The sequence below is a fragment of the Lutra lutra genome, chromosome 13, assembly GCF_902655055.1.
Source record: "Lutra lutra chromosome 13, mLutLut1.2, whole genome shotgun sequence".
NCBI lineage: Eukaryota > Metazoa > Chordata > Mammalia > Carnivora > Mustelidae > Lutra > Lutra lutra.
In genome coordinates, this window is record NC_062290.1 from 75,370,134 (window position 1) to 75,396,554 (window position 26,421).

Below are 26,421 nucleotides of genomic sequence, written 5' to 3' on the forward strand. Positions count from 1 at the left end.
ATTTCTTTGGAGTTTTCTGTGATTCTACCTCGTGATGCCTCTTTTGGACACTTCCCCAAGTCCTCACCCACCCCCGGAGCCCCAGTCTCTCCCTTCCTCCTCCTTCCCTCCTTTCCTTCTTTTTTCTTTCTTTCTTTCTCTCCTCTTCTTCTCTCCTTCTTTCTTAATTTCTTTCATCATACTGTTACAGCCCAGGACCACAGCAGAGACCCCTCAATGCCTTCATGACATCGAATGGGAAGACGGTCCCAGAAACCAACAGCAGCTGCAGGTACATTGCTTCCAGACTAAAGTCTACTCATTTCTGTATTCCTAGTGAACAGGGTTTGGTGAAGAGTAAGGGTTTGTTGAATGTTGAATGAGGAAATGAATGAATGAATGAATGAATGAATGGGATCTGAGCCAACATTTCTCTTGCACCTAGAAGGGACCTGCTGCAGGGCTGATCTCCCACCAAAATTACCTTCAGTGAAGACTTATGGAGTTTCTGAAAATCGGGTGCCTGTGGGAACAGGAGTAGGGTTGGTTACCTTCACAGAATATTAGGGCTGGCTGCTGGGTCTGTCTTCCCATGCAAAGAGGCAATATCTTCCACAGCGTTCCTGATGGGGGTTCTTTTAGCTCCTGTTGATCTCCCTCGTTGATGACTCACTCATTACTTTCTGAGTCAGTGTCCTGTTGTTTCTGACAGGAGCTGGGATCTACCCCCACACAACACTGATCTTAGTTCAGAGCCAAGGGCTCACCCTACTAGCTTAATCTCTTTTGCCTACAATAACCTGGCAACATTTAGCCAGGAGAGAGTGATTGTTTTGCCCTGAGACACTGGGCTAGGCTCAGTGCAGCTGCAGATTTGACTTGTCTGATCCCTGCCCTCAAGATTTCCCAGCTCCGAGGATGCAGCTCTTACGGAAGATGCTTTAGGCTTAAGGCACCTGAGACTCCCAAACTGGTATCACTAGCCAGACTTCTTACACCTGTATATCCACCTGCTTTCTGTCCATCTCCACCTGGCTATGACTCATACTGAAAATATCATCTTTGCCCCAAACCTGTTCTTCCTCTTTTCCCTCTGAATGCTGGGCACTCAAGAAAGAGCTGTCATTTTAATCCACTAAGCTTTGGAGGTGGTTTGTTATGGACCATAGATAACTGATATTCAAGATAAAATCCAAATTCCTTCCCTAGTCAGTAAGACTTGGTCTATATCTCTTTAGTCCATCTTCCCCCTTTGGCCCCCACACTCTAGGTTTCAATGGTCTAAACTACTTGGAGCTTCTTGGCTCCTCTTCTGCTACCTTTGAATCCTTGTACACAGTGTTTCTGCTGCCCAGGGCATCTCCCCTACATCCCCACACGTGCATGTCTAACTATTAACCACAGCTTAGAGGCCATCTCCTCCTCTACCCTCAGGTCTTCCCTAACCATTCCCCTCTTCCTCCACATTGAGTTAGCTACCCTTCTTTTGCACTTCCAAGGCCTCCACTCTTATCCTAACTCGGTGTGATTTTCCATTTACTGGTTTCACTCACTTGATTCTGAGCCCCATAAGGGCAGTGACCGAGTCTTACTTACACCCGTGTCTATTGCTGGTATCTAACACAGGGTCTAGCACAGCACTGCAATAGAACTTTCTGGTATGATGGAATGTTCTATGTCTGCACTGTCTATAGACGAGCTGACCCCAAGTCACATGTGGCTATTGAGACCCTAAAGTGTGGCTAGAGCAACTGAGGAGGTGAATTTTCAATTGTAATTTTTTTAAAAGACTTATTTATTTATTTGAGAGCAATAGCGACATAGAGAGCAAGCACCGAGTAAGGGGGGAGGGGCAGAGGGAGAGGGAGAAGCAGACTCCCTGCTGAGCAGGGAGCCCTGTGTGGGGCTCGATCCCAGGACCCTGAGATCATGACCTGAGCCGAAGGTGGACACTCAACCACCTGAACCACCCAGGCATCCCTAAATTGTATTTAATTTGAATGTAACTTTAGTAGCCACCTGCGGCTTGTGACTATGGTATTGGACCAGGCAGGTTTAGCACACAGTAGATGCTCATTGATTATTTTTTTAATATTTTATTTTTTTAGGGGTTCCTGGGTGGCTCAGTGGGTTAAAGCCTTTGTTTTTGGCTCAGGTCATGGTCTCAGGGTCCTGGGATCGGGCCCCACATCGGGCTCTCTGCTCAGCAGGGAGCCTGCTTCCCCTTCTTTCTCTCCCTGCCTCTCTGCCTACTTGTGATCTCTCTCTGTCAAAATAAATAAATAAAATTTTAATATTTTATTTTTTAAAGTAATCTCTACACCCAATATGGGGCTCCAAATCATAACCCCAAGATCAAGAGTCACATGCTCTACCGACTGAGCCAGCCAAGTACGCCACATTGAATATTTCTGAATAAACAGCCAAAAAGATGACAATCATAGACAGCCAATTAAGACACAAGGTAGATTGGTATGGATGGAAGCAACATAACTCTCATTTTTCATTCACTCGGCCTAACATTGCCAGTACCTCCAACCCTGCCTTGTATAATCTTAATTATCGGCTCTTTACCTCCTGAGCTGGTTATTCTCTCCCTAACCTCCCAGTTTGATATTGTCCTTCCTGTGAAATGGGATGGTCCTAAGAGCCCCATGGAGACTGATCTCATTCCGTCCAGACTGGTCAGACCCAAGCAGAGAGGACTCTCTCCCCGGGAGGCCTGGACTTAATCACATGAGAACTGTGCGGTCTAAGTTTCTCCACACTGGCAGGCTGCCAAGCCCCTCTTAAAGGTGACAGTTGAGGCTGTTTCTGCCATAGAAAGTCACACAGAAAAGAAGCCATAGCGTTGATAGTCCTCTTGCTACTCCTTACAAGAACCGGTACAAGCCCAGGTCAGATGACTTCCAGTCCTGTCACCGGAGACTTTGGCAGCCTCAGGGTCTGAGGAGGAAGGAGGCATGGGGACAGGGCGAGATTGGATCAGCAATAGGCACCGGCCTCTGGCCAGGCGGGCAGAAGAGGGCTGGGTCTGCGGTTGAAGAGCAGGCCTGAGGGAGAGTAAAGGCCAAGGAGATTCAGTCCTTTTCAACAGACTTTCCCAAATATTCACTACCAAAAAAGTTAAAAAAAAAAAAAGAAAAAAAGGACAACCCAAACTGAATAGCATAAATAGACAAGTGAGAGAAGTCTGGTTACAGGGCAGAATGTACAAATAGTCCCAATTTTGTCAAAATAAACACGTTCTGTGGGGTGACCGATTGGGTGGAGGTGGGTGGTGAGAGGGTTCACCCAGGGCAGAACAAAGAGATAGAAGTTTTTTTAATACATTGCAGGGAACAGCAAGCAGGCGGTGGTGGGAGGGGGAGCTACAGTTAATGGGGCACAAGAAGGTATGGGAATGTGGGCCCACTTGTGAGTAGCCCATTGGTCAGCTAGGGCCTAGGGGTCTCCTGAGGCGGGTCGCTTACGGAGCCTGTTGGCATTCAGCTGGTGGTCACTGTGGGGCCTTCTGCCTTGCTCAGGTTTCCACAGCTCAAGCCTGCAGCCTAACAGCCTCCTGGACGTGTTTCCAGACACGTTCCACCTACGTCATACAGTAGGGGCTAAAGGCTCCTCTACCATGTTTGTGAGGGTCTATATATTTGTAGCACCTTTTCAGAACGCAAATTGGTGAGGGTGCGAGCAGGGTTCAGGGCATAACAAAAATTTTTGCCCTTGCTAGTTCATCTGCTTGGAGAGCTCCTTCCCCAGACCTTCTCACGGTTTGCTTCTCATGGTTTGTCTCTCTCTCGTGGTAGTGCTACTCCTCCCAGAGACGACCTCCATCGCCCTTTCTAGATCTGCGCCTCCCTCAAGCCCTCTGTCTATATGGCTGAGTATGTTTCATACAGCTCTTCTCACTTACCAGCATTATATGACTGGTCTGTTAATTTTGTTTGCTCAAGAGAGTAGACTTTGTTCTTCTTTACGGTTGTATCCTCGGCGTCTTAAATATGGCCCGGCACATAGGTAGACCGTCAATAAATCTGTTGAATGACTAAAATGTAACAAAAGAGGGGCGCCTGGGTGGCTCAGTGGGTTTAAGCCTCTGCCTTTGGATCAGGTTGTGATCCCAGAGTCCTGGGATCAAGCCCCACTTCCGGCTCTCTGCTCAGCTTCCCCCCCCACCAACTCTCTCTGCCTGCCTCTCTGCCTACTTGTAATCTCTGTCAAATAAACAAATAAAATCTTTAAAAAAAATAAATAAAATGTAACAAAAGTGTCCATTCTCTGTCCCCAGCTCGGGGTGTTCTGCCTAAGCCCTTAAGTTCAAGTACAGTCCTCCCAACTCCCACCAAGGATCCAGGGGTCACTTTAGAGCATCAGCTTTTAAACTTTTTGACCCTCTCAATAGGAAATACATTCCCCAGTGCTCACATGTGTACATGTTTATGAAAATGAAACAGACCAAAAAAAACCTGTACAAGGAGCAATATTTTCTTTTCTTGTTTTTTCCTTTTCTTTTTTCTTTCCTTCTTTCTTTCTTTCCTTCTTTCTTTCTTTCCCTTTCCTTTTGTTTAATGCTGCTCTTCACTCCTGAAATAGATTCCACCACCTGCTAAAGGGTCCCCCTTGCCTTACAGCATTTCCAGGAGGGGTCAGAGACCTCATTCGTGGTCTAGCCTCAGGGCAACTGCTACACTTGCAGATTCCTCCTTCCACCCCAGATTTAGTGGATGAGAATCTTATCAGAAAGTGGGAATGCTTAACCACCCCTCTCCCCCAACAGTCCCCAGACTCCGGGTGATTCCAAAGCCTGATAAAGCCCAAGAGCCATCTTTTGGGAGTTTCTGAGTATCCAGAGGCTTCTGGTGGCGACTTGTATCAGGCACATGCACATTTAAGGGAAGGGGCTGATGCTTCAGTCCTGAGTGGCAGTACAGATGACCTCCACTTTATTTATTTATTTTTAAATATTTTATTTATTTATTTTTGAGAGCACAAGCGAGCCTGAGAGCGGTGGCGGGGTGGGGGGTGGGCAGAGGGAGAAGCAGACTCCCCACTGAGCAGGCAGCCCAATGCAAGGGCTCGATCCCAGGATCCTGGGATCATGACCTGAGCTGAAGGCAGACACTTATCCAACCCAGCCACCAATGATCCCCACTTTATAAAAGTAAATCCTTTTCCACCTAAGCCCCTGGCAATTCCTAGTCCTCTGCCTGGAAGTTCTTCGGGTGACTTTCCTGCTTGCCTGACTCCAGCCCTCGAGGGCCACTGCCTGCTCCAGGGGCACACCCAGTGAAGGGGCCCTGCTTTCCCTGAGGACCTTAACCCCTGCTCCTCCCCATGCTCTCCACAGTCTCTTTTCCTTTACACAAAATCACTTCTGTTTTCTCTGTTCTTACCAGAAGGTTTAAGAGCCCTCCCCATGCCCAGCTCTTAGAACAAAAAATTCTAACCACAATTGCTGGTTAAGGTGGCCCATTTCCAGCCCCACCCCCAGAAGAGAGTATGAAGCCTTCACCCTCCCACTAGAAACGACTTTTGATGCCAGGAATGCTGCACTCCCCTTAGCCAAAGAACTTTACACTGTTTACATTCTGAAACTCTGCTACAAACCCTCACACATACAATAAAACATTTTTTAGCCCCTACTGTATACTATACATCCAAACTCAGCACTTTCAGACAACACCTCATTTAATTCTTGAAGCAGCCCTCAGAGGTAGATACTATTCTCACTCCCATTTTAGAGATGGGGTAACTGAGGCCCAGAGGAACTAAATGATCAGACCCAGGTCCTGTAGTTTAAGGGGAGGAGCTCTGGGGCTGTCAGTGGCCCTTGCCCTCAGGGGCTGAAGCTGCAGGACAGAAGGGAATCTTTCTCTACCCTTTGTGCAGTTGTCACTTAGAGGGACCTTGGGGTAGAGGTGCCTCAGCCCCCAAGTGCTGCAGGATGCATTGCTGCTTCTCTTTAGGGTTGGGCTTTCACAAGTGTCCACTCCTGGTGAATTTAGAATAACTTCTGACCCCCAAGGCCTGGCCCCTTCTCCCTTTGGCTGAGTTCTCTCCTCAGGCCTCTGCCAAGACCTCCTAAAATGGAATTTGGGGGCTGGGAAATAGCATTCTCCCTGTATGCCCAGGCTGGCTGGACTAGAGCCCCAGGAGAGGGTTTAATCTGGGCTTACACTGATTTACGAGATCCTAAGAAAAAAAGCCCCAAGGCAGCTCCAGCACTTACTTATCCACAGTGGCTTTTTCTGGGGATGGGTGTTACATGGATGTGTTTATTTGCATAGTGTCTTTTCTTCAATAAACATGCATTAGTTTTTATCAATACTCGTTATTTAAAAAGTTTCAAATGAGGAAAATTTGGTTGTAAATACTTTGGGAAAATCAGCCTAATACAGATGTTCCTCACTGGACCTTAATATGCAATTAAAAAATATTAACCAGGGGCGCCTGGGTGGCTCAGTGGGTTAAAGCCTCTGCCTTCGGCTCAGGTCATGATCCCAGAGTCCTGGGATCCAACCCCACATCCGGCTCTCCGCTCCACGGGAAGCCTGCTTCCTCCTCTCTCTCTGCCTCCCTCTCTGCCTACTTGTGATCCCTGTCTGTCAAATAAATAAATACAATCTAAAAAAAAAATATATATATATATATATATATTTATATATATATATTAACCATATATATATTAACCATATTAGCTACAAATCAAGCTGCCTGTATTCCAGTCTCATTGCTGCCCATTAGCAACTGTGACTCCTTGCAAGTTACTTAACCTCCATAAAAATGGGGATCATACTAGTACTTTCCTTGCGTTATTAACAGACGCTCAGCAATTGCAGCCGCTGTGTGTGCTCCGGGTCCTGTTAATCATTTAAGCCACAGCACAAGTCTGTGGGGGCAGGTAACGACGCTATCCCCATTTTACAGCTGAGGCCACCGAGGGTGCTCTGCCTGTGAGCAGGGATTCGAGCCCAGGCAGCCTAACACCAGAACCTATCTGCAAGCTACTCGTTCAGAGCTGCCTGTCAAAAAAAGGGCTGTTGTAGCCCATTATAAAACACTTTAAGGCGCTTACCAAAAGTCTGGAGCTTAGTAAGTGCTCAATTAAGTTTGCTACGGTCACATTAATACTCGATGTTTTACGTTTGTCCTAAAACTAACACGCATACAAGGCGACTTAATTCAGCAGAAAAATCACAGAGCTGGCTGAGGCCGGCGGACCCCGCGCGGGAGTCCCGGCGAGCGCCCACGCGGCGGCAGCGAGGGCAGGCGGGCAGGAAGCCGGGGTGGCCAGCGCGCCTTGCCGCCAGTCGCGGCCCGGGGCGGGGTCGCAGAGGCCCCGCCCCGCAGTCACCTGCGGCAGGTGGAGCGCGCGGCGCGGGGCGCTCGGCCATGTCTGCGGAGAACGCGGGGCTGCCGTCCGGGCCGCTGTGCCCCGAGCACGGCCAGGCTCTGAGCTGGTTCTGCTGCTCCGAGCGACGGCCCGTGTGCGCCGCCTGCGCGGGGCCCGGCGGCCGCTGCTGGGGCCACCGCATCCGCCGGGCGGAGGAGCGCGCAGAAGAGCTGCGGGTGAGCGGGCGGGGGCTCCGGAAGGCGGGGCGGGGGGAGGAGAGGGGAGGGAGGGGACGCCGTGGCGGAGCGCCGAGGGGGACCCGGCGGCAGGTCCGGGGCCCAGGCCCCCCGGTGGTGCTGGCCGTGGAACTAGGCAGTTAAGGGTGGGGCCTCTGGAGTCGTGGGGAGTGAGTTCGAATCCCGCCTCCTCCCCACCTAGCTCGGAGTCTCGTAAGTCTCAGAGCCTCAGCGCCCTCATCTGTAGGGCAATAATAGCGCGCATTTATTGGGGTGGTTGTGCGAGAGACCCAAGATAATGGGAGAAGTGCTCTGTAGTCTACCACATAGTGGCGGATCCAGCTGCCCACTCTTCCTCCGTTCGTTGCATCTGTTGAGGGGTGAGAGCCAGGCCTGGCCTTGGGCCATAGGCCGCTGCATGTCGCGTGTGCCCCACGTCCCGCCCCGGTGGAAGCTGACCTGAGATAAAGCCGGCCCTCCTCCCGCCTCAGCCCCTGGGCTCAAAGCCCCTCCCCCGTCCACCCTTCAGGTTTCCCGGTGAGGTGATTTCTTTTCCTTTTCGGGGTTGGCCTTGACTGTACTCCAAACTGGCTCCACCTGGGTAAACGGAGGGGGTGGGGAGGATCTCAAGAGGTTCTTGTTGGATCTCTTCCCCTGGAGTTCCTCCTCACCTCCACTCCAGTTACCTCCAAACTGTCACCTTCATCACCACCTGCCCCTGATCTGAGACTGGGGAGTCCAAGTTACCCTCCGTCTTCCTCCCTCCTTCCAACCTAGTTGCGGTCCCTGGGGATTTCCTTGCAATTTGATTAAGCTGCTTGGTTTCCCCAACCTCACCCGAGTGCTCTGCCCTTCTGTGAGGCCTGAGGGCTCTCCCTGGGGACTCAGACTGCAGGGTAATAAACACACCTAGCTGACTGGCCAGGAGGGATTCGCTTACTCAGTGACACACCCGAAAGCTCCTGGTTGGTCCTACCTGTCACCGCTACCCATCATCCATAGGAGTGATGAAAATAAGCTCAGATAATGTGGTGTGATAAACTTGCATAATGGTGGAAACTTTGCAAGCGCCAAAGCACTTCAATGTCCATCATCTCACTCCATCCGGACCAAACTTTGGAAGTGATACCCTACCTCCATTTTACAGATGAGGAAACTGAGGCCCAGAGCAGGCTGGTAACTCCTCCAAGGTTTCTAATATTCAGGAACTGGACCAAGGGAATCATTAACTTGGTCAGACAAAACCACCTCTTGGTTCATCGGAGGGAGGAAGTGGTGCGAATGGGTGTGAGAATGCAATAAAAACTAAAAAAAAAACAAAAAAACAAAAAAAAAAACAAACCAAAAGTTGCCACCAGAGCCGAATCCCAGTGGTGGAAGGGCGTGAAGGCTGGGGCAGGGTGTCGGGGCAGGTGTTTGATTCGGAATGCCTCTGTCCGGGGTGTCTTCCCTGAACCCTACTGAGGTCCTAAGTATGTTCACCTCTTTGCGTGGAGGGAGGAATTTCTTTCCTTCTCTTCTTTCTCTTTTGCCTTTCTCCAATTTTGAGTATCTTATGACATTTACTCCTTCTGTGATCATATATGTGATTCATACTCCTTCTGTGATCCCTCTAGTGTCAAAGAAATTTTGCCCCAGGGCAAGATGGTTAGCATTCACAACTTCTCTCTCACAGTCGTGGTTCTTGTCCTGTCGCTTTTTGTAAGTTTCGCCGGGTTTCCTTCGTCCTCTGGTGTGTGCTGATCACAGCTTCCTCGAAGCAGCTCTGTTCTTTCACTCAGTATTTGGACCAGAGAAGCGTCAGATGGAATTCCTGACTGTGGGGGGTGAGAATTTGCAAGGGTCTCCTGGAAGAGGAACCCAGCTGCCTTTTGGCAGACGGAACCAGGGCAGAGCTCTAAGGGGAAGCCGTGGAGGAGCTGTTGGCTAGGAAGGAGTCACGTTCAAGTACCTGGAGAAATGGAGTGGAAAAGCAGGGGCCTGGCAAGTCACCTCTCTGGGGGCTTCAGCATCTTTGTTTCTAAAATGCTCCCCTGCTCCCCTGGGGACGCTCCCAGCTCTGGCCGATGTGAACCGTGGCATCTCTTGTGGTCCCAGAAGTGGATGTTCATTCATTCAACAAATATTTATCAAGGGCCTCTATGTGTAGGAGGAACTTTCTTCTAGGTAGTGGCCCATAGCGAACAAGTCAAAGTCATGGTGCTCATGTTCCAGCCGTGGGGGGAAAGATAGAAAACAAGGAAACACACCCAGAATACACAGGCAGAGGTGTGATAAATGCAAGAAAGAAAAATAAGCAAAGTAAGGGGATGGGCTGTGGGGGTGGTCAGGGAGGGCTTCTGAGGAGGTGACCCTGAATGGAGTGGGGGAGGGGACTTGCATATAAAGGGCTATATTCCTTTATATATCCAGAAGACTGCTGGCCACAGAGGAAGCAGCAGGTGCAGAGACACTGTTGTCAGAAAAAGTTTGGTGTGTTTATGGGAAAGAAAGAAGGCCAGTGCGGAGAGTGCTAGGAGGTAACATTGGCACAGTAGGCAGAGCCCATCAGACAGGGCCTTGTTGGCTAAAGTGGGACGCTTGATCTCACTTTGAGTGTGCTGGAGAGCCACTGGAGGGTGTGGAGGGGACGTGACTGGACCTAATTTCTCTCCTGTGAGAGATAATGGCTGTCTGGGCAGAATAATAGGAGTGGAGGTGACCAGAAGTGGCCAGAGGAGAGAGAGAGAGAGGAAGAGAGAGGAACTGCAGAGTCAGGGCTGATAGGACTCACTGAGGGATTAGATACATGCCGGCTTGGAGAGTAACCCCAGGGTGTGGGGTTGGGGTAAGGAGGTTGATGATTGCTAAAGAATGGGGACATCTTAGGGAAGGGCAGTTTGAGAAGCCATGTTCTTCTGCTGAGGTGTGGAAAGCCAGGGAGCTGGGTCAGAAGGAACGCTGAGAGCGTGTGCAGGCAAGTGATTATGGTGATGGACCACGGATTTCAGGAGAAGGAGGGAACTGAAGCCACAGAGTGGGTGATGGACATTGAAAAGTGGTAAGACTAGGGGTGCCTGGGTGGCTCAGTGGGTTAAGCCTCTGCCTTCAGCTCAGGTCATGGTCTCAGGGTCCTGGGATCGAGCCCTGCATCGGGCTCTCTGCCCAGCAGGGAGCCTGCTTCCTCCTCTCTCTCTCTCTGCCTATTTGTGATCTCTGTCTGTCAAATAAATAAATAAAAATCTTAAAAAAAAAAACACAAAGAAAAGTGGTAAGAGTAACGTTTGGGTGGCCTCAGCTGAGCTGAAGAATGGTTGGACTGGGGAATCTAGAGTTAGTCATCTGGAAGGATAGAAGTGGCAGGGTGTGGGCCCCTTAAATGAAGAATTTGAAAGTGCTATAGTTCTCAGTAATAGCAAGGTCTGGGATGTGACCCTGGGTGCAAGTGGCTGAGGTGGGATAAGAGGGGGGAGATCACTGGGATGGTGGGATGGAGTGGATGGATCAACATGGAACCAGACACCATGGGTGTCCTTTGCATTGCAGAACAGGATCGTGGACCAGTGTGAGAGGCTGCAGATTCTGAGTGCCAGCATCACCAAGTATGTCGCCGAGGTCCTGCCAGAGAAGAACCAGAGAGCAGTGGTAGGTAGTTTTCCTTCTCCTGTGCTCTGGACCCCTCCTAGGATAAGACTCCAGCCTCGAGAGTGTGGACCAGTCTGGGATCCCTTCCCAACCTCACAGACTCACTGTGCTACTAGCAGAGCTGGATGCCGGGGAACGTCGGTTTCCCATCTCTCTGAGCTGTGCTTTTACCGTCTGGGCAGAGAAGACTATTCCTGGTACCACACTGGGGCAAATGCTGCTGGAAAAGGACTTTTTTGGGGTAAAGGATCAGGAAGGGTAGCATTCTAACACCATCTGAGTATGTAGTGGTCAGCCCCTAAATTAGAAAATAACCTCTGGACTTGGACGTGGAGTGTTCTTTACGACAATCTTTATGCAGTAGGTGGCAGTTACAGTCCTGTTGACAGATGGGGAAATGGGTCACTGAGAGGTTAACTGACTTGCCCCGGGTCCACAACCTCCTGCCAGAGTCAGATCCAGGGCCTGGATCTTCTGACTCCCAGGCCAGGGCTCCTTCTGCGACCCCCCTCTGCCAATCCTTTATCCAGTTGACCCCACTGCCACTGCCACCTCCTCACTCTCAGCTATGCCCCTCACGGGTCGGGACTGTGGATTTCTTTCAGGACATGCCATCCTTCCTTCCCCAGCATGGACAATGGTGCAGGCTTGGCACGGTCTTAGTCAAGGTTCTTTTGATTGTGTAGAATGAAACCCAGTTGAACTAGCTTGAGCAAAAACAGGGAATTTCCTGGCAGGATACAGAAGCCTCTAAGAACCTGAAGGAAAGAAGAAGCTTCCAGGAGGCCAGGCAGCTCTTCTGTGCTCAGTCCTGCGGCTCTTAGCATGACCATTCCTCTCGCTCTCTCTCTCTCTCTTTCTCACTCTTTTTCTTCATCCTTTTTATTTTCTCGCCTTGACAGCGCTGGCTAGGGCCTCAGTACAATATCAAAAGAAGCGAGTGTAGCAGATGCTGACTTCAAAGGGTACACTCACAGCGTTTCACCGTTTAACAAATCTGTGAGCAACCACCACGTGCCAAGCACTGTTGTTCTCTGTGCTCGAGACTCCACAGTGAACAAAACATACGGAAATTCCTGTTTTCCTGAAACTTACATCGTTAGCCGGGGCAGGTGGATGGGTAGGGGAAGGCCAATAATTAAATACATGCTGTGTCAGAAGGTCGAAGGTTTTATGGAGAAGTTCAACACAGGAAGGGGGACGTCCTTGTTGGGAACGGGGTTTGTGATTGCATACGCTGCGATCGGGAATGACCTAAGTAAAGGTTGATATTTGCACGAAATTTACAGAAGGTGAGGGAAGGGACCAGATATCTGAGGGAGAGTTCTAGAAAGAAGGAATGGCAAGTGCAAAAGCCCGAAGGTGGGAGCGCACCTGGAACATTGGAGGAGCAGCAAGGGGGCCTATGAGCTGGAGGCAGAGTGAAAGAAAGCAGCAGGAGGTGACGTCCGAGAGGCAGGGTATGGGGGGAGCTGCATAGTATCCCCGCTGGCCACACAGGGGCTTTGCCTTTAGTTTGAGTAAAGTCGGAAGTCTTTCGAAATTTCTGTGCACAGTAAGATGATATGACTTAAGATTAAAAAGGAACACAGTGGGGCACCTGGGTGCCTCAGTCAATTAAACGTCTGCCTTCGATTCAGGTCATGATCCCAGGGTCTTGGGATTGAACCCACATCAGGCCCCTTGCTTAGTGGGGGACCTGCTTCTCCCTCTCTCTCTACCTGCTAGCCCTCTCACTATCTCTTCCTCTCTTCCTGCCATATAAATAAAATAAAATCTTTGAAAATAAATAAAAATTTAAAAATTAAAAAAATTAAAAATTAAAAGGAAGACTAGCTACTATGTTGAGAAGTGACCATAGGTAAAAGCAGGGAGAATAATTAGTAAGCTGGTGTCATAACCCAGGTGAAAGACAAGAGTGGTTTGGACATGAGTGATGGTGAGAAGTGTCTGGATTCTGTGTTTATTCTGAAGGGAGAAACAGCAGAATTTGCTGATGGATTGGATGTAGGCAAGAGAGAGAGGCACGGGAGGGGGGCAGGATAACTGTTAACTTTTTTTTTTTTTCTTTAAATGCCTTGATTTGAGAACTGGAAGGATGAGGTAACCATTTACCAAGGTGGGGTAAGACCACATGTAGAGTGATGGTTGACAGGCAAGGAGATTAGGTGTTCAGATGTGGATGTGTTAAATTTGAAACGCCTGTTAGATATCCAAGGGAAGATGTTGAAGAGGTAGCTGGATATGTGTAAGTTGGGAGAGGGCTAGGCTGAAGACAGATTCCATGAGTGTATAAATGAGTGATATAAACTGAAAGCCACAGGAAGGGATGAGATCACTAAGTGATTAAGAATAGATAAGAATAAAGCAGGGATCCAAGGACGGAGCTCCAGAGCACAGTTAACCATTAAGAAGATGGAAGGATAAAAGGAGGGCACCTGGCTGGCTCAGTCGGAGGAGCCTGGGACTCTTGATCTGAAGGTCATGAGCTGGAGCCCCACATTGAAATTAAAAAGAGGAAGAGGAAGATGAGGATAGGAGGAACCAGCAAAGTCGACCAAGAAGGCGCAACGAATGAGATAGGAGTCAAGCTAAAACGTTGCGTCCACATAAGAGGTTTCAGGGAGGTGGGATGTCAAACATTGCAGAGGTTAGGTAAGGTGAGAAATGAGAGTGGGCCATTGGATTGAAAAACATGTTCATCAGTGGAGATTATAATGGAGGGAGTGTCTTGTAGAGTGGTGGAGTGGAAGTCTGATCGGAGTGGGTTTCAGAGAGAACAGAAGAGTAATTTGGAAGAGTTGGCACAGCCAACACTTGAGGAGCTCTGCTGTAAGAAAGGAGCTGAGAAATGGGATGATAGTCGGGGGAGGTGGTATGGGATCAAGAAGGTATTTTTAAGATGGGAGAAACTATTCTGTGTATGCTGGTAGTCATCGTCTGGTAGAGTGGAGACAATTAATGGTGAAGGAGAAAGGGGGATACTCAGGTACAACAAGGGGGATGGGATCTAGTAGACAAATGGAGAGGTAGCTGGAGGTAAGAGCCTGGGCATTCACATGCTGAAACGGAAGGCAGAGCATAGGGGCACGCATGCAGGTACGTGGGTAGGTGATGGGCAGAGCTTGTGTAAGTTCTCTTCTGATTGCTTCTATTTTCCATTATTTATCATGTTTGCTGCAGGTTCTTAATGATGCCATTGGTCAGTTTATAGATATGCTTTATTCCCCATCAATCAATTGCCAAACATGGCAATACATTAATAAGACTTTCTCATACTAAACCATCTTGAATTCCTTCTAGTAAGCTTGATCATATGTATTTTTTTTTACTTTAAATTTTGAGGTAATTGTAGATTCACATATAGTTGTAAGAAATGATCATAGAGCCATATCCCCTGTGCCCTTTGTCCAGGTTTCCCCAATGATAACATGTTACCTAACATAACCGGGACATCAACATCCGTACAACCCACCTTATGCACATTTCAGCAGTTTAACCTGCGCTCATCTGTGTGTGTGTGTGTGTATTTAGTTCTGTGCAGATTTATCTCATGTAGATTCGTGTGATGTCTCCCACAGCCAAGATAGAGAACAGTTCCATTGTAAGGATCCCTGGTGCTACCCTCTTATCACCGAGCCCCCTCCTCTCCTTCCCCTTGTGTCACCCTTATACAAAATTTCTAAGGTTGGATTGCTAATCTTAGTTTTGAGTTTTGGGTGTGTGTTTCAGGATTTTTGTGTCTATACTCAAGAGTGAGATTAGCCTATGAATTTCATTTTTTGCGTAGTCCGTATCAGATTTTGGTGTTGAGGTTCTATAAATCTTACTCCATGAGTTGGGAGCTCTTTGTTTCCACTGGAGGTGTTTGTGTTAAGACTGGAATTATCTGTGCCTTGAATATTTGGTGACACCTCCTGTGAAACTAGCTGGGATGGTGTTATTTTTGCAGGTGAATTTTTTAAAAAAGATTTTATTTATTTATTTGACAGAGAGATCACAAGTAGGCAGAGAGGCAGGCAGAGAGAGAGGAGAAAACAGGCTCCCCGCTGAGCAGAGAGCCCGATGAGGGGCTCGATCCCAGGACGCTGGGATCATGACCCAAGCTGAAGGTAGAGGCTTTAATCCACTGAAGCACCCAGGCACCCCTTTGCAGGTGAATTTTAACTACTGATTCATTTCCCACCATGATTAAAGGGTTCTTTCTTTTTCTTTGGTTTTAGTAATTTTTTTCTAGATAAATTATGTATTTTGTCTATTTTTAAATTTAATGGCATAACGTTGTTCTTAATCTTTTTTTTTTTAGATATTTATTTTAGAGAGAGAGAAAGTACAAGTGGGGAGTGGGAGAGGGGGGAGAGGGAGAAGTAGGCTCCCTGCTCAGCAGGGAGCCTGACGTGGGGCTCGATCCCAGGACCCTAAGATCATAATCTGAACCAAAGGCAGAAGCTTAACCAACTGAGCCACCCAGGTACCCCCCAAGTTTTTCTTAATCTTGATTAAGGTTGCCACTGGCTTGTCTATTTTGTTAGTCTTTTCAAAGAACCAGCTTTTAATATGTTGATCTTCTCTTTTGTATCTCTTTTTAAAGTTTATTTTTTTCTAGTGACCTTATACCAAGGGGCTCGAACTCACAACACCAAGATCAAGTCACATGCCCTTCTAACTCAGACAGCCAGGCGCCCCTCTTTTGTATCTTAAAAAAAAAAAAATCTCATTATTATTTCCTCTTATCTTTTTTTTAAAATTTTATTTATTTATTTGTCAGAGAGAGACAGAGACAGAGAGAGCACGAGCAAGGGCAGTGTCAGGCAGAGGGAGAAGCAGGCTCTTCACTGAGCAAGGAGCTGATGCGGGACCCAAGTCGAAAGCAGACACTTAACTGACTGAGCCACCCAGGCGTCCTTTCTTCTTTTTTTTTTTTTTTTAATTTTATTTATTTACTATTTACTTGACAGAGAGAAAGCACAAGCAGGGGGAGTGGCAGGCAGAGGGAGAGGGAGAAGCAGCCTTCCTGCTGAGTAGGGAACCCAATGAGGGACTCTGATCCCAGGACCACCTGAGCCAAAGGCAGATGCTTAACCGACTGAGCCACCAGGGCGCCCCTATGCATCCATTCCTCTTATCTTTATAATTTTTTCCTTCTAATTTTTTTTTGGGGGGGATGGATGCCATTGTTATTTAACTCCCTCAGCTGAACACAGTCTATTAATTTTAGTCTGTCTTCTTTCTCAAGGTCAGCATTTAAGGGGCACCTGGGTGGCTCAGCGGGTTAAAGCCTCTGCCTTCGGCTCAGGTCATGATCCCAGGGTCCTGGGATTGAGCCCCGCATCTGGCTCTCTGCTCAGCAGGGAACCTGCTTCCCCCTCTCTCTCTCTGCCTGCCTCTCTGCCTACTTGTGATCTCTGTCTGTCAAATAAATAAATAAATAAATCTTTAAAAAAAAATCTTTAAAAAAAAAGGTCAGCATTTAAGCCGTATATTTTCATCAAGGTATTGTTAGCAGACCTCTCACAAATGTGATGCGGTATTTTCATTCAGTTATAAGTATTTTTAAATGTCCATTATGATTTGTTATTTTACTATGTGTTATTGGAAATAGGCTTTTAAATCTCCAAATATATGGTTTTACTTTTTAAATTATCATTGTTATTTTTTTTCCAGTAATTTCTAACTTAACTTCATTGTAGTCTGCATATCAGTTGTTTGAAATTTGTTGAGACTTGCTCTATACCCTAAGGCACGGTCATTTTACATAAATGTTTCACATTCAGATCTTTTCCATACTTACTAATTTTTTTATCTACCATATTTACTGATTGTTGGCAGGGAGCATTTATAATTTCATATCATGCTGTAGATTTGTCTATTTTTCCATAGAATTCTGTCTTTACTGGGCTCTTAAGTTTAGAGGAGTGTAAAATTCTAAAATAAATGCCAAGCTGCATTCAGGGCAATAGAGTCTGAGCCCTGGATTACACCGGTTTTTAGTTTCCTTTCCACATTTGGACTCCAGGGGATTTCCTTTACATAGCTGCCAGAGCAGCTTGACTTTTAAAAGGATGCTTTGGGCTATTTTCCCAGCATTTCTGTGCTTTGTTTTAGGATACTGTTTAGTTTATTCTGGCATATCTTTGGAAAGGGAAATTTTTTTTTTCTCTCCTGCGCTTTACCAGGAATGAGTCGAGAAATGTGTTGAAATTGATTACAGTCTTCTAGTGAGAGAGTGTCTGCTGCATCTTGGGCCGGGATCTGTTCTTGGTCCTGCTCACAGACGTAGTACAGACGTGACTACGGACACCCACCCCTGTGGGCAAGGCAGCAAGGTGGGATAGAGAGAACAATAGCTAATGTTGTTCAACACTTCTGTGCTGGGCTTTGTTCTGTTTACTTTGTATACATTAACTCATTTAATCTTCTACAATAACCTCATAAGGTAGGTACTATTATTACCCTCATTTAGCAGATTAGAAAACAGAGGCATAGGGAAGATCAGTAATGTGTTCAGCATCCTACAGAGAGTAAGTGGATCAGTTAAGGTTTAAATCTAGGCACTGTCTGTCTCTAAAGCCTAACTTCCTGGGGTGCCTGGATGGCTCAGTGGGTTAAATCTCTGCCTTCGGCTGAGATCATGATCTTATGGTCCTGGGATGGAGTTCCATGTCTGGTTCCCTGCTAGGTGGGGAGTCTGCTTGTTCCTCTCCCTCTGCCCCTCCCCCTCATGCTCTGTCTCTCTCTCTCTCTCAAATAAATAAATAAAATCTTAAAAAAAATAAAGCCTAACTTCCTAACTAGTGTTTTATGTTGGCTCAGGGAACACTGAAGTTGGAGTTAGAACTAACTTGTGGGTTCACTGAGGCCACTTAGTTTCACTCTTTTCCTGTCCTCTGGGCAAATCGTGGGTCTCAGTTTCTTCTGTAAAGCAGGGGTCATTACCCCTTTCACTGTACAGAGCAGATCTGCACGGGCAGGGCACAGAGAAAGCTGTTGGCTCTCCCCGACATTCGGCATGAAAGAGACTGCTCTACTCTCTTGTCTGGCAAGACTGCAGGTGTTTCATGCAACATTTGGGGAGGATCAATTGTCAGATGGCACTGGGGGAAAGAGAATTGTGTTGGACTGAGAGTCCAGAGAGCTGGGTTCTAGTCCCAGCTCTGTCCCTGACTTGGCCTGTGAGCGCTACCAAGAGATTTTTGACTTGATCAGAAGAAGCTTTCCCCTCAGTCATTCAGTGACTGTTTGAGGACCTCCTGTGTGCTAGACCCTGTGCTGACTACTAGGAGGGCCATTTTAGCTAACCTGGAGGGGATGGCATGCCCCCGGCATGAATAAGAAGTCTACCATGGAAGCCATTGGAATGGACAGATTTAGGAAAGAAGATTTTTTTCATTCAGACATAGTCAGAATATCGACTGGATTACTGTTGGCATGGATCCTATTGATGGGGAAGACTTTGTAGGGTCTTTCATGCTGTAATTCTCTTATTCTCTGACCTTGATCCCTTGGCCTTGGTATTCTCAACTATGAAATAATTAGTTCTAGTTGGTCCCTAGACCGTGCCCAGCTCTTCCATTCTGTGATCCTAAATCTAAGATATGACCTGGATGTCTGAATCTCACATTTCTTTACCTTAAACCATATTTGGGAACTCTCCTTTTTTTTTCTTTTCTTTTCTTTTCTTTTCTTTTTTTTTTTTTAATTAACAGATAATGTATTATTTGCCCCAGGGTTCAGGTCTGTGATTCATCAGTCTCGCACAATTCACAGCACTCACCGTAGCACATACCCTCCCCAATGTCCATCATCCAGCCACCACATCCCTCCCACCACCCTCTACTCCAGCAACCCTCAGTTTGTCTCCTGAGATTAAGAGTCTCTTATGGTTTGTCTCCCTCTCTGGTTTCCTCCCATTTCATTTTTTCCTCTCTTCCATATTTGGGAACTCTTAAGGCTGGGATGGCATAAGCACTGTTCCTTCCATTACTGTGCCTGTGCCAGACATGGCTAATCAATCCCAGCACTCCTTCTTACTGAGCCCAGATCCTCTTAATCTTGACTGGGGCTTGGCTAGGACCCAATTCCCTGTGTTATCCCTCACCAGAGCACGGCCAGCTCGGCACGGGAACTGGTCATCCAGAGGCTAGGTGTGGTGAGGAGTTTGTGTGAGAGCGAGGAGCAGCGTTTGCTGGAACAGGTGCATGGTGAAGAGGAGCGGGCCCACCAGAGCATCCTGACACAGCGAGTCCACTGGACTGAGGCGCTGCAGAAGCTCGACAGCATCCGGACCAGCCTGGTGGCCATGCTCACCCATCTGGATGACCTCCAGCTGATTGTAAGTCAGGCAGGGGTGAGGACACAGCCAGTGGACCAGACACCCCGAAGTCTAAAACATCCAGAATGTGTATTGGTAGGAGTTGGGTGGATAAGGATAATTCAGAGCAGGGATGAGGCAAGGAAATTAAAAAAGAAATAAATTAAATGGATTTTCTTTTTTTTTTTTTTTTTGCATCTGCTAACCATTCTTTCAATAGTGAGCAAATATTTGCTGAGTGTTTACTATGCGCCGTTGTGCCCTGGGGTGGGGTGACAGGATACAGCTGTTAGTGCCTCATGGCCTTACGAAGCAGATGAATACCTAAACTGATAGTGGAGGGTTATGTGTTCTGGTAGAAGACATCACTGGGAACCAGAGACCCCGCAGTCCAGGCTTGCGGGTGGCAGGGGTCAGGGGCAGCTTCCTGAATGAAGTAACTTCGAGGCTGGTGCCTGACAGGTAAAGAGGAGCCACTATGATGAAGGAAGTGGGGAGGTAGAGACAGGGCTCATAAGCGGAGGGAGGGAGCGGCCCGGGTGTCCCTAAATCGGACTGCCCAGAAACGACCGTGGGTCATACTTTGATACATATCCCTGCAGAGTACTTTCTATAGAGATGCAGATGCTTGCAGTTTTAATGGGACAGTCTGACGTGTGAGGAAATATGCCAGCAGAGAAATCAGAATGTGGAACAACAGAGCTGTTCTGCCGTTCAAGTAGGGCAGTTTCCATCGCTGCCCTAGATTGTGCCTTCACCGGGTCCCACTGCTTCCACATCAGAGCACATTCTGTCCCCAACTGGGACGGTCACAGGAGAAGAATCAGTAAGCGTCCCAGCCATCCCAGAGCTGGCAGTCTGGGGAGGGTGGCGAGGAATTGGTAAATACGGGGGTCCTGTGAGGGAACCGCAGGTTGCCCCGGGGCATGGGAGCCAGTGATCCGGGCGATCCATTCCCAGTGCGCGGTGAGAGCTGTGTGAAGAAGGGCCCAGAGAGCTTTGCTTGGGGTCTTAAAGCAGGAACAGAATGCTTTGTCCCAGAGTCTGCCCACATGGCACCCTTCATGCCAGTCGAACATACTCAAGTCTTGACTTCCTGCTGAGTTCCTGGTCCCCAGCCTGACTCTGTTTTCTTTTCTTACAGCAGAAGGAGCAGGAGATTTTTGAGAGGTGAGTATGGCCCCATCATTTGCCTGGGCAGATGTGCAGACTGTTGCCCGCAGGCCTGTAACTAGTCCGTGGCATTCAGGCCCCGCTGATCTGGGGAGAAAGCCCACCGTGTGCCATCTGGCTGCATGCCTGTCCCAGAGCCATGCTCCCTGGACAGGCGTCTTCCTGCTTCTAACTTGGAGACCTGCTTTAGATCCCTGGGCCGGGGTCATAAAAGAAACACTTAGCAATGGGAGGCTTGCCAAGGGCTTTCTGAAATGTTATCCTGCTACAAAATCTCCAGTCCCCCTGTTGGAGTGTTTCACACCTCCCCCGCCATCTACAGATGAAAATACTGAGGCTCAAAGAAGGGCAGGGACCTGCCTACGCCCCATAGCTGGGGCGCAGACGCACACCCCACACCTGTCCCATCACCCTCTTCTCTGCCTCAGTCCCCCTTTCTCTGAGAAAAGGATCTTTGAAACCTAGGTGTGCATTACCACCACTCACAGTTTGCATTTTAATGAAGCAGTAATAAAAGCACTTCACCAGGCTCTCCTAGGTCCTGAGAGGCTGGGAGCCAAGAGCCCGAGGAAGTGGCCAAGAGGATGTAATTTGCCAGGCAAAGAAATTAAATTCTTGCAGCTTCTGTGAGAGATTTCAGAGCTGTATCTGGGGAGCACAACCCATTCTTCTTAGCTGTTTTTATATTTAAATTTCAACAGTAATACATGTGCATGGGAGAAAGAGAAAAGAATGCCATCAGTATAAGACCACTGAAAATTTAAAACGTCTCGGGGCGCCTGGCTGGCTCAGTGGGTAGAGCATGTGACTCTTGGTCTCAGGTTTGTGAGTTCAAGCGCCACACTGGGCATAGAGATAACTTAAAAGAATTTTTTTTTCCCCATTCCCTTCCCAATCCCATTCCCTGGAGGTGATCAGCTTTAACAGTCAGTGATGTATCTTGTGGGACTTCCCTATGTAAACAGGGTCGCGGGAGAGTATGATTGGACTTGTCGACCTCTAAAAAAATATATATATTTTTAACACACTAGGGATTTACTGCTTGCTGTTCTATAACTTAGCAGACTCTCTTGGAATCTCTCCGTGTCAGTATGTATAGATTTACCTCACTCTTTGGCAAGTCTGTGAAGGCTCCCCCGGTGTGGATGCCCCCAGCTTTATTTTACGGTTTCCTTTAAAGGCTTGGCTTGTTCCTACTTTTCCCCTCTTTTAATCTTTCCACACTTCTGCTAGTCTTCTCTTTCTCCTTTATCTTCTTCATCCTGATTTCAATTTTAAGCTGTTCTGGTTTTTTAAAAAAAAAACCAACAACTTAATCTTTAAATTTTTTTTTTATTTTGGTATTTTGGTATGTTTCAAATGTAGAGAAAAATTGGAAAATAGTATAAGGAGTTTCACCTAGAAATTCTAATTGTTAGTATTTTGCCACATCTGCTCTCTTTCTTGGTCTGTTTGTCTCTTCCTTCCTATCTATTTAACAAATGAATATGTGGCACTTATTGTTTCTACCCTATTTGAGAGTAAGTTGCAGAAAGTGAGACTTTTTAGGTCTAAATACTTCAGCATCTTTCTTTCAAGAACAAAGACCATCTCTTACATAACTACAGTGTCACCTAAGCTCAGGAAATTACTGTTGATGTGATACTATTATCTAATATACAGTCCATATTCAAATGTTGCCAGTTGTGCCTGCAAAGTTCTTAACAGTGTTTGGTGTGTTTTTGTTTTATGTTTTTTGTTTCCTAATCCATCTGGAATTCCTGATTTAATCTGGAATTTATTCCTTAGCATTTTAAAATAATAATAACGACAAAATACTTAAAAAAAAAAAGATTTTAATTGTCAGAGAGAGCAAGAGTGAGAGCATAAGCAGGGGGAGCGGCAGGCAGAGGGAGAAGCAGGCTTCCCCGCCAAACAGGGAGCCAGATGCAGGATTCGATCCCAGGACTCTGGGATCATGACCTGAGCCGAAGGCAGATGCTTACCCGACTGAGCCACCCAGGCATCCCCATGAGTTTTCCCTTCTGAACCATGAGGTGCTGGACCAGCTGGTTGTCTAGACCCTAGCGTCTACAACTGGCCTCAGATTTACCTCGGCTTGACTCAGCACTACCAACACGCATTCCTCTTTTCTCCCCGCCTGATGGCTGGGGCTCCTCCAACCCTAGATGCAGTGCTTCGAGAAAGTGGCAACAGACCCTCTCTTGTCCTGACCACAAAGAGCCTTTGTTACCAGAGCCTGCTCTCAGCTTTTCTAGGGCTTTGTTCACCTTGCACTTCCCGATCCAGGCCAGCCACTGGCAGTCTTGCAAAGGGCTTGCATCCATGAGATGTGCCCCACTCTCTCTCCCTGCTCCTTCATTATGGGCAGAGTCAGGAAATTAGGGGAAGAGTGTGCTCTCAGAACCCAGTTCAGAGATCTGCAAAGCTCCTTGGCAAACCCTTATTTTGCCCTATACCCCTTTGATCATTTTCATTTTAGATCAAGGGGAAAATTATGTTGAACAGTGCCTGGATGCCAGGCTGGGTTTGTTCTATTTTTGCCTGGAGTCAGGACTTGAACGCAGCTCCCCTTTTTAGCTGAGTGCTTTCTTTGAATCTCTTTTCTTTCCTGTCAAATAGGATAACAACCCTCTCCCAGGTTATAGCAAAGATTACGCAAGATTCTACAGAGGGAACTGGATACTTAATAAATGGTCATTCTCCCCTCCTAGGCATCTTCTGTTCCCATATTTCCTCCAGCCCAACCTAGTGCCCCTGTGAGCTGAGGAGAGGTGGCTATTGGGAGCAAAGCACTGGAACTAATTTATGGTTCGGATGATAACTGATAGTCCCTACTTGTGGGATCCCTCAAGGATATTTGCATTTTAAGAGTAGAGGAGTGGCTGTACCTTCTTACTGAACCAGTAGGTTTTGGAAGGAGGCGAGGTTTTCTCCACATAGGACGGGGGGAGGAAAGGCTGGTGCATGAGTGGCTCAGGTCCCGCCCCTGCTCTGCTGCTAACTTAGAGACCCAGCAGGTTGTTTCTCCCACAGAGCGGACCAACTCCAAGTTCTAATACTGGCACCAAGTATTTACCTCCCTGGAAATTGTCTGCCTCACTGGAATTAAGGCCCCTGGGGGGGCGTGCACAAGGGGAAAGCCCAGCTTCCTGTTTGGCTCAGGCCTCCTTTTAGGGAGCTCTTGTGTGGGGCCTGGCTGCCAATCCTGGTATCACCCTCATGGGAAGATGATTTTACTTCTGTCCCTTTCCCATCATCCTATATTGATCCAGATCCATTTCCAGAACCTTCCTGAACCTGCTTTTTGTTGTTTTTCTCCCCTCCACAAGGACCGAGGAAGCAGAGGGCATCTTGGATCCCCAGGAGTCGGACAAGTTAAACTTCAATGAGAAGTGTATTCGGAGCCCACTCCTTACCCAGCTCTGGGTGACAGCGGTTCTTGGGTCCCTCTCAGGTTAGGAACTGTTAGGGCCCAGCGCCAATGGGAACAACTGGGTGGCTGGCTGACTGGCTGGGGTGTGCTGCTGGGTCACACTGGGGAGCAGAACATCTGGCACGGCAGCTAAAGCAAACAGTGACACTAGATGAGGCTTGTCATTCGAGAAGCCTAGGTGCTGGACAGGCCTGGTGCAGCGGGGTCCTTCCTGTGTCCAGACCAAACTGCTCTGTGGGCTCTAAGAAAAATCTGGTTCCTGTAAGTCCCAGCTCTGTCCTGCCCAAGTGGGACAGCTTGGTATTATTTCTTGGAAACCGAGTTTCTCTTTAAGAAGGTACAAGTGCTGGAGGGCATGTGGAGTGAGAATTGAGCTGCCTAGGTTTGCCTCACTTACTCCCTCACCAGACACGGACTCAGGCCGGCTGTGGCCTGGCCCCGTGCTGCGTGCTAAGGCCACGGGGCTGAATGCAGCCTGCCCTTCTCCCTGCAGGAGTTCCCACTCAGTGCGGAAGTTCTCCAAGCAGAACCCCCCAAGCTAGGTGGCAGCTTCTATGCCCCTGGTTGGAGTGTTTGCACAATTCACAGAGAGGTTAGGGTAATGGGTTGACTTGTTCCTCAATTTTTAGCCCTCCTCCCTTGTGTGTCAGCCTTCAATGTTGAGTTCAAGCTCTAGCTCGTCCACTCTGGATTCTGTTATCAGAGAGTGCCTGATTTGCCAGCAGTCCCATTTCATAAGTTGTTGGAAAGTAGGATCTGATGCTTCCTAGTGACCTGGGGCTGTGCCCCAGGGACAGATCCGATCTGGGGGCCTCAGAGAGGCTCAATGGGAATGCGCTCTGATCAGTGCTGGATGCTAGATATGGGAACAAAATGCTGGGTCTTCATTCTGCCCTGTCACCAACTAGGTGTGTGACTTTGGGCAACTTGCTTCCCTCTGGGCCCTCTTTCGAGTTTACACATGAGGGGCTCAGACTAGTAAGAACTATTGTCATGGCCACAACCTGGTGAGCACTTACTAATGCTCAGCACTTCAGATCCTCACGCCCACCCTGTGATAAGTCCGACTGACCCCCATTTTACAGATGAGGGGACTGGGGCTCAGAGGAAGGGGCTTGTGCAAGGTAGCTCACTGCCAGGGAGTGGGGAGGAAGCCCTTTGCGCCTGACAGGGCCGGGTTAGGGCTGAGGGTGGGCCTTGGGCGACTCGGAGACTTCTTCCTGGCAGGCACAGAGGACGTGCGTATTGACGAGAGGACCGTCAGCCCCTTCCTGCAACTGTCAGATGATCGAAGGACCCTGACCTTCAACGCCAAAAAGTCCAAGGCCTGTGCAGATGCCCCCGAGCGCTTTGACCACTGGCCCAATGCCCTCGCGGCCACGTCCTTCCAGGCTGGGCTGCACACCTGGATGGTGAACGTCCAGAACAGCTGCGCCTATAAGGTGGGTGTGGCCCTGGGCCAGCTGCCCCGCAAGGGCTCCGGCAGTGACTCTCGTCTGGGCCACAACACCTTCTCCTGGGTCTTCTCCCGCTACGACCAGGAGTTCCGTTTCTCACACGACGGGCAGCACGAGCCCCTGGGGCTGCTGCGCTGCCCCAGCCAGCTGGGCGTGCTTCTAGACTTGCAGGCTCAGGAACTGCTCTTCTACGAGCCAGCCTCGGGCACGGTGCTCCACATCCATCGCGCGCCCTTTTCGGGGCCCCTCTTCCCAGTCTTCGCGGTGGCCGACCAGACCATTTCCATCGTCCGCTGACCCGTGGCTGCCAGGAGCCCCGGTCTAGCCCCTGCCACGCCTCCAGGCCGAGTTCCTACCCAGCGGTCTCTTCCCCAGATGTTGCCTCTGCCCAGGGGGCCGCTTGCGGAGGGGGAGGGGTCTGTCTTGTTTCAGGTCTGGCTTCAGTGGGGACCTGCTGGCTATCTGTGGGGAGCCTGCTATCCCCTGGGCCTTGGGCTCCCAAATCCACCAGGCATTTGCCCCTCTGAGGGCATCTTGTTCACTGTGTCGTGTCTGGCATCCAGCACGGGGTCCCGTGCCTACCGGTTGTGCAACAAATATTTGGCGAGCGAGCGGCTGGATGGAAAGGTGCCTGGGTGTGCGGTAGAGTCTTTTGAGACGCACTGCAGGGCGACCTGGGGTGAGGCCTTCAGGCCCCACACAGCTGATGGAGTAGGAAGGCCCGACGTAGGGAACATGTATGTTAGTAAAGATTGTAAAAGGTTGAAGTGTCTTCCATGTCCTCTGTGGGTGATCGCACAAATCCCCCAAGTGTTAGCTCACATCTTAAGAGATGCAACGGCTAGGAAAGAGAGCCCTTCCTCACCCTCTTCCCC

At 48.6% G+C, this 26,421-nt stretch overlaps 1 protein-coding gene across 3 annotated transcripts; it reads left to right on the top strand.

Annotated features, from left to right (window-relative positions):
- Positions 1–7,344: 7,344 nt before the first annotated feature.
- BSPRY (B-box and SPRY domain containing) lies at positions 7,345–26,310 on the top strand. 3 transcript variants are annotated; one of them, XM_047701055.1, is made up of 6 exons: positions 7,345–7,545; positions 11,071–11,169; positions 19,271–19,501; positions 20,625–20,650; positions 23,986–24,110; positions 25,317–26,310. In XM_047701055.1, the coding sequence occupies exons 1-6, from the start codon at positions 7,369–7,371 to the stop codon at positions 25,841–25,843; spliced, it is 1,185 nt and encodes a 394-aa protein (XP_047557011.1). In that variant the 5' UTR covers positions 7,345–7,368; the 3' UTR covers positions 25,844–26,310. The 3 variants fall into 3 exon arrangements, with proteins under 3 accessions (XP_047557011.1, XP_047557012.1, XP_047557013.1); XM_047701056.1 differs by having other exon boundaries at positions 20,628–20,650; XM_047701057.1 differs by lacking the exon at positions 11,071–11,169.
- The last annotated feature ends 111 nt before the right edge of the window (positions 26,311–26,421 follow it).